This window comes from Chlamydotis macqueenii, chromosome 1 (genome assembly GCF_036417535.1).
Source record: "Chlamydotis macqueenii isolate bChlMac1 chromosome 1, bChlMac1.mat, whole genome shotgun sequence".
In the NCBI taxonomy this organism is placed as follows: Eukaryota; Metazoa; Chordata; class Aves; order Otidiformes; family Otididae; genus Chlamydotis; species Chlamydotis macqueenii.
The window spans coordinates 78741157-78753859 of NC_141556.1; the positions used below are offsets into that span (position 1 = coordinate 78741157).

The following is a 12703-nucleotide window of genomic DNA, read 5'->3' on the forward strand; positions in this document are numbered from 1 at the left end:
TATGCTTTTTGTTTGAGGGGCTGCTTTCAGGTTCCTTTGACTGTCTATGCTAAATTCAGTTTCATGCCAGTTTAATGAGGCTTTCTGTAGTATCTGGCCATGTCTTTTTATCCTTGGGAAGCTTGATTTTTTCCCCCCATGTTAACTTTTCATACATATGTTTAGAACATACTGAGACACATATTTGGACCATTTAGAGGCAGGTATCTCCAAAGGCGGATGGGACAAGTGGAACGCCGACTCGGGGCCTGCGGTGCACAGCCAGCCTTCACCCGGCTCCCTGAGAAGAGCCGAGGGGCAGCCCCGACGGCCGCTGTGGGCCCGCGGAAGGAGGCGGAACTGACACCTGTCACCAGAGTTTATTTTTCACGGGGAGGGGGGGAAGGCAAGGTTTACGCCTCGTGGACCCACACGGGACACCACCACACCACCCTCCCGCGCCCCGACAGGCAAGGCAGCCATTTTACCGCCGGGCCCCGGGCCGGCCCTGCGGGGCGCAGCGCCTCGCCGCCCGCCCGCTGGGGCCGGGCCGCCGCCATTTCCGCGCCGCGGAGGGGGCGGAGCTGGGCTGCGCCGGGGCAGGCGATGGCGGCGGCGGGAGCGCTGCCTACTGCGGTAGCGCGGCTGGGGCACGCCGTGGCGGCCGCGCCAGAGGCCCGGCTGGAAAGCGTACGGGCGCTGACGGCCCTGTTCCGGGAAGCGCAGCCCAGGTAGGAGGGAGGAGGGGCCGGCCGCGGCCACGTGGGCCGGGGGAGGGAGCTCCGGCGGCGGAAAGCGGCGGTGCTGGCGGGCCCGGGGTGGTCCCTGCGGCGGGGCGGCCGCTCGCCCGTGTGCGTGGAGGCAGGGCTCACCTTTGCTCCCGGCGTAGTCCTGCCCCCCGGGGTGTCGGCTGCGAGCTGCGCTGCGGAAGAGGGCCTCAGTGCCCGCAGAGGAGCGGTCGGGTGCTGCCGGTTCTTGCTGTGAAATCTTTGCCCCCTGAGGGCTCTTCGTGTGGGACACGGGGGTCGCCTGTGGGGTCGGGGCCAGTGGGGGTGACGTGGCCCTTCTCCCCTCCGTTCCCCTGGGGCGCTGACAGTCTGCTCGCCTCCCTGGGCCTGTGGCAGGCCCAGGGTAGGGGAGGAAGGCACAGTGTCTCCCAGTCACCTCTTCTCATTGCCTGTGTGACCCAGCGGGCAGTAAGGTTGCAAATGACAGCAGTTGCCCCCCTAGGCAGGTACACTGGGGTGGGTTGTAGCTGTGGGAGTAGCTGCTGTGGGGCAAAACACCTCAGCAAGTCCCGCAGGGCGGCTAGGAATGAGTAAGACGTCTCTGTGCAAGGCCTTGCTGGGCAAGGGTTTTGTGGCCGTGCGAGGCCGAGGCTTTGGGACGAGGGTGGTGGTTGTGGGCCTTGGTGACTGAGGGCTTGCATGGACTGCGGTGGCTTCAGTGGGCAGAAAGATTGGGTGCCTCTTAGCTTTAAGATAGGGAGAGAAAGCATAGGGTTCCTGCAGAAAGCAAGGGGCTGATATGGAGTGCTGCTGTTCTGGTTAGGTTGAGGGAACCTCTGCAATACCGCACAACACTTGACTTTGGTAAAGGTTGGTTGGGCAGAGGTTCAGCTGCGTGATTTGGCTTACAATAACCGTTTCCACTTTTTGTGGGCATGGCATAGGCTGGCGTGAAGCTTGTGTTCACTCCTTCTAACAGTAGCTCTGTGAAGGTTATAACACATAAGAAAGAAGAAATCAAACTTTTTAGCGTATCATAGAATTGTGGTGGTGGCTGGGTTTTTAAATTTCCTAATACTGTTTTTTGTTAATTAAATCCACATTTAAAAGTCAGGGGCGTAGGGGGAAGATGTACTTACAAATATTCTCTGGTAATCTCTGTGGGTACAGGAGGCCACCTTCTAGTGTTCTTCTCAGTTTCTCTAGGAAAAGAGGAGGACCTGTGCAAATTTTGTGCTTACATGCTGATAATTTTCTTTGTCTGTTTCTTGTCTTCCTCCCTGAAGCCTCTGCTACTGTGTTTGACAGAGGAATAGATACTCCCCAAAACAGCCAAGTTTTGTGGGTGCAGGTGGGCTGGAAGAGAGACACTGTAATTGCCCTTCCAGAAGGACAAGGCTGTAGTGTTAGTTTACATCCTATAGGATGTGACAGAATGGATATGAGAGCAACTTTGGCAATAAATTTGTCCAATTGTGGAATGGTGCTGTTGAACCAGAAGACACAACACAATGGAAATTTGGTATTTGAGGTTGTGATATTCAGTGACAATTCTTTTGTTACTACATGATTGTTCGGTGCTTGTGGTATCAGAATAATGTAAAAATGTGAGTCCTAGTGGTCTGTGATTCAGAAGCAAGTAAAGTGAGGAAAATAATACCCAGACTACGAGACCATGGCGTGAAATGTGGGAGACTTTAATTCAGCCGTGTGCTTTACTTGAGACTTCCAATGCTTTTGAGCAGATGACCTGATTCTTTACTGCTTCCATTACTAATCTACAAAAGGAAGAAAATGGCTTTATTTTATTACCGGGAATATGGTGAAGACAAATATTTTAAAGGCTTTTTAGGGACTCTGCTTACAGGAGTGGAATTGTATAAGTACCTAAAACATAGAGTAGAAATAGAAATACTCAATTGCAAACTTGTGAATTGTTTGCATAATTCCTGACTAATTTAATGGTTTTTGGAGTCCTGGTCTTTTGGACAGAGATGCATTTATGTTTCTAACTCTGTATTCACTAGGCTGTTACCTTGTACAGTTTCTGTTTTTAACAATCAAGCACTTAGGTCTTACAAGGATTGTTCCAGTAATCTTTCTTTTGGCATGGATACATGAATTCTGACTCTTTGTTTTTACTTAACAAGAAAGTGTGCATGTCTTCCTTGTCTGAGAGCTGGGCTACTTTGCTTCTGCTTCCTTTTGTATTACCTGCAGAATATGTGATGCTGAAATCAAGGACACGTGGTAGTAGCAAACTGTGAAGGTCCTGTCTTAGGCAACAAAACATAGGAAACAGAAGTTTGTGAAATATCCACAGAGCAGTTCTGAATTAATGATGTCAAGGGCTGTTTGCAGTAGAAGGTATATTTTTAATCAAAAAGCTACTTAACAGGCTCTTTGCTAGTTTTATAGATTAATATTTAAAGGTTAGGGAAGTAAAATATTTTCTTTTTCAAAAATACATTTTAAATATGTAGCTGCTATTTTTATCTGTGTGTGAATCTTTATTGTACCGCTGGAAAAAGATTATTTTTTTAAAAATGGTGCTAAGCATTGCTGTGGAACAGTTACCTGAAATCACTCTTGACTGGTTTCTTAACATTAGCTAAACACTTCCCACTCTCTTCGCTAATTTGAGAAATCTTGTTTTTATGCAGAAGGATGATTTTAACTAAAATTCCTTTGGAGTACACAGTCAAATTGCAGTAACTTATAAATGCTTAAGCATGAGTCTCATTTACATTTTAAAATAGCATCCTGCTTTACCAAACAGCCTTTAAGTCATTCCTTGTTCATTTGGAATCACAGAATCATAGAATGGTTTGGGTTGGAAGGGACCTTCAAAGGTCATCTAGTCCAACCCCCCTGCAAGGAGCAGGGACATCCCTGACTAGGTCAGGTTGCTCAGAGCCTCATCCAGCCTGGCCTTGAACGTTTCCAGGGATGGGGCCTCCACCGCCTTTCTGGGCAACCTGTTCCAGTGTTCTATAAATTGCATCGTAAAAATTTTTTTCCTAATTTCTAATCTAAATCTACCCCCCACTATTTTAAAACCATTACTCCTTGTCTTATTGCAACAGGCCCTACTAAACAGCCTCTCCCCATCTCTTTTGTAGGCCCCCTTTAGGTACTGGAAGACCGCTATCAGGTCTCCCCGGAGCCTCCTCTTCTCCAGGCTGAACAGCCCCAACTCTCTCAGCCTGTCCTCATAAGAGAGGTGCTCCAGCCCTTTTATCATCTTGGTGGCCCTCCTCTGGACCCTTTCCAACTGGTCCATGTCCTTCTTGTGCTGGGGGCTCCAGAACTGGACACAGTACTCCAGGTGGTGTCTCACCAGGGCAGAGTAGAGGGGGAGAATCACCTCCCTCGACCTGCTGGCCACGCTCCTCTTGATGCAGCCCAGGATGCGGTTGGCCTTCTGGGCCGCAAAGGCGCATTGCCTGCTCATGTTAAGCTTCTCATCCACCAGCACTCCCAAGTCCTTCTCCTCAGGGCTGCTCTCAATCCATTCCCCGCCCAGCCTGTATTTGTGCCTGGGATTGCCATGACCCAGATGCAGGACCTTGCACGTGGCCCGGTTGAACTTCATGAGGTTGGCACGGGCCCACCTCTCCAGCCTGTCAAGGTCCCTCTGGATGGCATCCCTCCCTTCCAGTGTGTCGACGGCACCACACAGCTTGGTTTCATCAGCGAACTTGCTGAGGGTGCGCTCTATCCCACTGTCCATGTCGCTGACAAAGATGTTGAACAGGGCCGGGCCCAGCACGGACCCCTGAGGGACGCCACTCGTGACCGGTCTCCACATGGACATCGAGCTGTTGACCACCACTCTCTGAGTGCGGCCATCCAGCCAACTCCTTATCCACCGAGTGGCTCATCCATCAAACCCATGCCTCTCTAGTTTAGAGAGAAGGATGTCGTGCGGGACAGTGTCAAAAGCTGTGCACAAGTCCAGGTAGATGATGTCAGTTGCTTGTCCCTTGTCCACCGATGCCGTCACCCCGTCATAGAAGGCCACCAAATTGGTCAGGCACGATCTGCCCTTGGTGAAGCCATGTTGGCTGTCACCAACCACCTCCTTGCTCTCCGTGTGCCTTAGCATGGTTTCCAGGAGAATCTGCTCCATGACCTTGCCAGGCACAGAGGTGAGGCTGACCGGCCTGTAGTTACTTGGGTCTTCCTTATTCCCCTTTTTAAAAATGGGGGTTATGTTCCCTCTCTTCCAGTCATCGGGGACCTCACCAGACCGCCACGACTTCTCAGATACGATAGCCAGTGGCTTGGCAACTTCATCCGCCAGTTCCCTCAGGACCTGCGGATGGATCTCATCAGGTCCCATGGACTTGTGCACCTTCAGGTTCCTCAGATGATCTCGAACCTGCTCTTCGAGTACAATGGGCGGTTAAATAACCGGGAATAACTTTTGCTTGTTCATTTGCGTTTTTCTTTTCTGTTATAGGAAGATACTTGATTTCTGCCCAGAAAGATCTGGCTTGAGCACATTCATTTTCTTTCTTAGCGTGCAAGGGAGAGATTAGGAGTTCTGTCTCTTCTCACTGGTATATAAAAATCAATATCTGCTTCCACATTTACAGTGAGGACAGGCACTTCCTTACGTACCTCACATTTGCTTTGTTAAGACAGGCAAAAGTTTAATCTTTGTATTTTACTGAAAACAGTCTTAGATTTTTTTTTTTTAACTTTCAATTTAATATTAAGAGAAAAGTTGTCACAACAGCCCAGTATGTTTGTGATGCAGTTTGACTAAAACTTCTGTTCTGCTGCATAACTGTAAAAAGAGTAGAAACTTTTCCAGGATCAGAATAACTTTAAGGTGTCCTTTTAATGGCAGAGTCATAAGAACACGCATAAAAGTACTTGCAGCTTATTAAAATTTCTATTTTACCAATTTCAAATAATAGAATGTTGTACAGTAGCACATGTCTTGCTCTGACCACTGACTTCTTACATTTTGAAGTTGGGTCAGCAAATGACCGGTTTCATGTGATAATCCAACACATGATGTAGGCAAATACAAAGGAAAGTGCAGCTGGACTGAGAATTTTCCTATTTTAGAATAATTTCAGTGTTTAAAAACTCAGCTGACTAACAGCTAATCGTTCTGTATGGCATCCTCAGTCAATAGAGAAAACATGGCTTTTGTGTGTTTGGGATGGGGCCTGGCTGGATCTTCTTTTGGCAGACATGCCTGTCATGAAGCAGCAGGAGCTGTACCACTTCTTGTAAGTTGAAAGTTCAAGTCCCATAAATGTCCTTTCTTACTCCTTAAAAAAAAAAAAACAAATTCGAAACTTTTTTCTGGTTATATAAGCTCCACTGTTTTCTTTATGACTGAAGGCCAGCTCTGCTTTTGGTTTTTGTTGTGCCACTGTGGTATTTTCCCCTCAGATTTACACCACTGCAAAATGTAGCTTCCCCTGCCCTTGCTCCACCTTGATAATTCTCATTGATGCTGTGGTTTGGTTTTTTTTTTTTTTTAATGTTTTAGTGTAGATGGAGATTGTGTAAGTGTGTTGATTTTGATCAACTGTGAGTTTGTAGAATAAAATACATATTTCCTAGAGATCTGAAATCTAATGTAGTAATTTAATGATATTTGTGTACATTGTTGTATTTCATACAGTACAAGTGCTCTACCTTCTTTGTAAGTCTACTCCACACCCTAACAGACCTTAGTGTTGGATGCACTGTACTGCCAGTAAGATGTAGACAAACATGAAAGTGTCACTATTGGAGCAACAAGAGTGATAAGAGGCTTAGAAAATGTGCAATGTCTCCTTTCTGAACATAAAATCAGAGGAGAGAGTATGAATAGCTGCAGTTTGGAAACATTGTGTGTATCTGTGTGACAGGTCATCTGCAAATGTACTTGTTAGTTCTGGGGAGTTTGGTGAAGCTACACGGTGCAGCAGCATCAACTCTCTTGTCCATTCGTACATTATCTGCCTATGTGCTTATGGTTTTGTAGTGTTGTATGTTTTGATACTCTAAGAAGTGGTGTAGTATTTTTTTTGTTTGTTTCATTAGTTTTCTGCTGAAGTAGAAGTTCTTCTGTTGAAGCCAAGTTCTCCCTTGGCTTTGATTCACACACTTCAGAATGATGCTAGTGTAGCCACAGGCATTCTTCGTGAACTCTTTCTCCCTCTGGTAAAATTTGTGGCAGGCTATTTTATAACAGAGTTTCTGATACCTTCTTCTGAAACATCTAGTGCTAAATATCTAAAGTGTTCATTAAATCAATTCCTGATTCTTAAAACAACACGCAGTGTCATGTATAATTATGATAGCTATATGCATTAGGGATACTCTTTGATTGTTTCTATATTCCAAGGAGCTGTAGGAATGCTATGGCAATCGGCTCCCTCACAGCCCCTTTTCAGAAAAGGCTGGTGGGATGATTGTGTGCATATATTTTGCTCTTTGTACTTGAAAGACCTTGTATACTAAGGATAGTTACAGATTGAATGAAGAAACATCTTCGAGTTTACAATAAGAAGCATAATTGTCATAATATGATGCTTTTTGGTAGTGGCTTTTTTGTTTGTTTGGTTGGTTTTTTGTTCACTACCAATTTATTTATTTCAGAGAAATGGCAGAAGAAAGTCTGTTTCGGAACCTTATGGAAATCCTGATGAGCACCTCGAGTGAAATTGAGCAGGCCTACAAGGACTCCTGTGGATTAGTAGATCTAGACACCTGCCTGCTGCTCATAGCTGAGTGTTTCAGATGTCTGAGGAATGCCTGTGTTAAGTGTGCCAAGAATCAACATGTCATGAGGTATAGTTATGATCCATTTTAACCCAATTAAAAATATAACCATCTGATGCTTGTGTGGTTTTATAGAGAGATTCTTATTTTACACTGCTGTGTTAGTTGATTTGTCAACTGATATTTCCTGCTTGATGCGATCACTTGAAATGAAGCATGCAAGGAACAAAAATAGCTGACCTATTTGTAGGTCAGAGTTTGAGGCACTGCTGAATAATAGCACAAAGTGTTTGTGTCCGTAGTATGAGTTGATTATGCAAATGATATAAGCCTTTTGGAAGTCTGACTGTAGAACTATGCTTTTTTTTTTTCTCTTTGGTGTGTTTATTTTTTTGGATAACACAATGAATAAGTAAATAGTCCTAATTATCAGTTACAGAATTAGTATGGTTTTTTAAGGTACCTTTAGATGTGTCTGGCACTCATGGCAAAGTACAGTGTGTGGAGTTGTGCATATCAACCCTGATAGATATACAGGTAAACTGATATTAATGTGTTAATGAATAATAAGAAGTCAATTTGGCTTCTTAAGTTATTGAGCCTCTCTTTTGTTGCCTGCATCTGTTGCAACATTGTGGGGATGCTTGGGATACAGCCAGCTGTAGTTAACTGAAAAACTGGTGGTCTACCTGCTGGTTTTTTTTTTAAAAAAAAAAACAATCCAAAACATCCCCTCCCCAAGAACCTAAAACCAATCAACCAAAAAACTCCCCCAAAAACCTTCTACAAGTTTACTCGACAACAAATTCTTCATTGTCTAGTATAATCTTAAAATTTCATTGCTTGGGACTTGTCAAATTTGGTTTTATTGTGCTAAATATAATTTTGGCATCAGATAAAGTCACGACTTCTCTACTGGGGCAGAATTTTGTTAATGCCTCAGAAGTTACATGACTTCTCATAGAAAGCATTAGTTTTAGAATAAGGTAAATCTAAGCTCAGGCTCTTACCTTTTTGTTCCTGGCAGTGCTAGCACTTGTGATCTTGTTGTTGGTCAAGGAAGTGATCTGACAGAAAATGTGTATGCTTGTTTATAAATTTTTGCTGGGTGGATGTTGAGCCAGACTGAGTTCCTTAGCGTAACTTACTGTAGCTCCATAGTTACTCATGTTAACAAAACAGAGGGAACAGAATTGCGTGGCTGGGAGTTGGTAGGTTTGCCCTTTTCAGTACTATGACAAATACAACCTAGTTATGGATATCTGAATTCCATTAGAAAGTTAAAACTAATTTTTACGTTCTAATGGAATTCAGATATCCAACCTGCCTCTCAACAAAACTGTGCTCTGTACTGATTATACCTGTGCTGCATACTTGCCCTCACTAGGCAGTTAGCATAGCCTTGCTCATTGAGGAAGCTGATTGCTAATAACTGTACTTTCCTTTAGACCGCAGGAGGCGGAAGGCCTGTGTGTATAGAAAGTTCTCACCATGTTTGTAGCAGTGAAGGACTCAGTGAATCACTCACCGAATACTGTTTTGGCTTTGTAACAGCAAAACAATTTATGCTGCTTTTAATACAGCACTGGGTGCTTTGAGCCGGCTGTATATTAGCCACATGTCTGTGTTGATTTTAAACAGTTACAAATGCACAACTTCTTTAGGAACTAAATGTCCTGAATAATCGGAAGTTGTGAATGGAAAGAAAATTATGTGCCTTGCATATTGGTTTGAAGTGTGCAACATTCAGATATTCCAAAAAAAACGCCCAAATTACAAATCGTTTGGTCAAAATTGAAACTGGTTGTTTCTAGGAAAGAATGCAAAGATTGTAAACACATGGATTGTGTAACAGCTTTTAAACTATTGGGGAATATGAAGCTTTGTTCCTTCCAGGGTCAGTTTTTCTGCTTTGTGTTCTGTGAAGAAATTTGGGATCTGAAGAAACGGGAAATGTTTTTATTTTAATAGATTATATGTATACCAGTGTGCATTGTATATTTATAAATGTATCTTTGGCTTCCCTTCTGTGTTAGAAGTTAATGGGAAAGAGCACATGTTTGTATAGCAGACATCTGCAGAAGACAATTATTCAGCATTCATATGTGATTATATGATATTTTTCAAGTAATTAATGCATGAGTGTGAAGGTTTGGTGGAGATGTTATTGCCATGTTCTGAAATTTCAGCCACTTGTCTTGGCTGATCTCTTCTCAAAAGGCTTGATCACTGAAGTGCAAATGAGTTAAAAGCTGAAAACTTCATCTGTTTGTGCAGTATTCTTTGACTTGTTTTTTTCTCCTGTTGCATGCACATCCTGGTATACATGTTGTCTAGCTCCAGGATTGCTGACCTGTGGCTGCAGAATTATTTTGGCATTTTTGATTCCAAGTGGCTTGGCTTCACTGGCTTATTTTCGCTATCACCCTGTTTTTCCATGTCTGGAAGTGTTCGAGGTCAGGTTGAATGGATCTTTCACCTACCTGGTCTAGTGCAAGTTGTCCCTGCCCACAGCAGGGGGATTGGACTAGATGATCGTTAAAGATCCCTTCCAACCCAAACCATTCTGAGATTCTACCTATGATTCCTTCTCACTAGAGAAAGGATAGATGATTACTTGAGCATCCCTGCTTCCCCCTGAGAGTTTTTTATGTTTCACTTTGAACTGGCCCTGTTGTTCCTTTGATGGGCATCACTAATAACTTTGTTGGTATTTAAAATCCTCAGAGTTTATTACTAAGTAAGATATGTGGACACTTTCCCTGAACACTCAAACTTCAAACAAAGCAAAGTTTTTACACAAATAAAGCTGTGTAAATTGCAGGAATAACCTGCTAATTTTTAACATCAGATTTAGAAGAATAGCAAAAAAAAAGAGAGGAAAGGGTACTTGGCTCTGAAGGTACTTAGTCCAAAATTGCTAATATGCAGGCTGATGCAGTAAAATGTTCCTTTTGCTTCTGGTGGTAGTAGTGTGGCTACTGATAGTCAGGCACAGTTAAGTAGGAGAAACTGCTTTTTATTTCAGAGTTTCTGAAGGTGTTACAGACTTGCTGCTAGCTTCAGTGAAAAGCCTTTTCACTTTATCTGGATGTTTTTCATATCACGTGATTTTATTTTTTTTTCCCTATTTAATAATAGGAACTTGGGTCTCATATCTACGTCTGTCCATTTGATCAAATTGCTTCATGGGATACAAATCAAAGAAGAATTGTTATTGACTGGTAAGGCTGTGGATTTTGTTAAATATATAGCCTGCACTATATTTTTTTTTTTTTAAGTGGGAAGTCTTGCGGTGGTATGATGTCACCTTACTGATGCATTTTTTTTAATAAATAAGCTTAATTATTTCTTGAATTGCAGTTAAGAATTGAAGGGCCTTCTCTTATGCTGCTTGAAAAACATCTTAGCCCCAAGTCTAGTCCAATTGTATTTTCCCTGAACTGTTCCCTATAGATTGTTAAAGGAAAGATATGTGGAAACGTCTTTAAAATTAATCAGGATATTTGAATTGCAAAAAAGAAAAGTTCCTATAATACCTCCATTCAAAATATGTTGTGCTGTTTTACTATCTTTTTATTTGATCTGTGAACATAGTGAAATTAAGAAATAGTCCTTTTTTATTTTGATGACACTTGAAATAATTTATCTGATTCCAGGAAACAGATTTTGGCTGTCGCTTTTTAAAAATTATTTTTTAATGTTTATTTCTGTACTGTAGTTGCTGGCCAGTCAGGGTAATATCTGCCAAGAACTAAGTACTGTACTAAGTACATTTCCTTAATGGATGAGTGTATTATTTTATTTTCATGCAGTGAAGAGAAAATCTGACTATAGAGTATCCTTCCTCCTTAATGGCAGTTATTGCTACCAATTTCTACTGACCTCATTTCACTGGATATTGAGGCATTTTCAGTAATTGTCTTCACAATCTGCATTTCTCTGTGTGTGCATGTGGAGCTTGATACAGGGCACTGGACCCCAGTCTTTACCATCTGTGGTTGCAGAAAGTAGGGAACATTTGGTTTCTTTTGCTACTTCTATTTCTTTTCACTCCCATTACTTGGATGAGGTTTTTACTGGGTTCCTGTTGCTGCTTTTCTATAATTTTGTGAAAGCAAGTGAAACTACTGTCATACGGTAACTTACCTTCAAACACCTTTATGAAGCTGGGAAAGAGCAGTGAAGTCCAGGATATTGTTTTTTTTTTTTTTTCCTTTGGTGCTGTATTTGGCTCAAAATGAAGCATTTCAGGCATGTGACAGTGTTATGCTTAAGCCACATTCACTCCTTCACCTGTTGCTGGAATCCTTCTTCCAGGGAAAGATCAGTGATGCTAGCACAGTCCTTCAATATGGGAGGACCAGAATTAACCCTGTAGGTGGCAAAAAGAGGACTTGCTCAGTGACCATAAAGAGGAGGAACTGATAGCACACAGGAGTGACTCTTAAGTGGTGTGACAGGGTTGGATGGGGAGGACTGGGAAACAGCACAGAGGGCAAGAATATCCTGCACCACAATTGTGAATACTTTCGTAGAGCTGTAAGAGAAAAGGAAAAGTGATGGGAACTAAAATGCTGGTTTTGCCAGGCCTGTCATTGTCCCTCCTAGGGTCCTGGACAGCAGTGGGCTCCAAAGGCTGTCCTGGGGAAGTGGGCTTCCCACCTTGAGCTTTTTCAAAGCATCAGGAATTGTGGTGTGAGAATACCGCCTTTCTTGCAGAGTGGTGCCTCTCAGCATCTGCAGGAGGGTGAGCAGGATGTACCCCTTGCTGATTACATGCATGGCCAGAGGTTTCCCCTTCAGTCTAGTGGCTGCTGACCCCTCCTTGATGGGTTATCAAGTGCATGTGTTCTGCTGCTGGGATCTGAAGAACCAGCAGTGAATGTTGCTCAACCAAAAAGAAAGGAGGGGATGGAACCCAGTAATTTAATTAACTGCTTCTGACTCATTTTCCTAGCCAGAGGATGTTGTAAAACCTCTTTTTATCGCCGTTGAAAATCAAGAGGGGAGCAGAAAGTTTTTAATGACATTTCAATAAAAAGTGTTTTGTGACTGTTATTCTACATAGCTGTTCAACAAATGAGTTTGAGTTATAACTAAAATTTGATGTATTGATCCAGGACAGATGGTTCGTTTGATACTGTATGTAATATTGATCTCATCCAGAAACATCTGTAGTGAGCATGGCTTAGGTATTCCCTTTATGTTAGTACAACAACAACAAAAAAATTATAGACAAGCAACTTGTTGTACTTTAG

General features: G+C 43.1%; 1 protein-coding gene across 1 annotated transcript in view; it reads left to right on the forward strand.

Annotated features, from left to right (window-relative positions):
• The first annotated feature begins 585 nt into the window (after positions 1–585).
• The window catches only part of ATXN10 (ataxin 10), a 103237-nt gene continuing 91119 nt past the window's right edge, over positions 586–12703 (forward strand). The window contains exons 1-3 of the mRNA XM_086757745.1: positions 586–710; positions 7320–7511; positions 10584–10666. Of these exons, the coding sequence (XP_086613871.1) occupies positions 586–710; positions 7320–7511; positions 10584–10666 (400 nt within the window). The remainder of the gene's footprint in view (positions 711–7319; positions 7512–10583; positions 10667–12703) is intronic.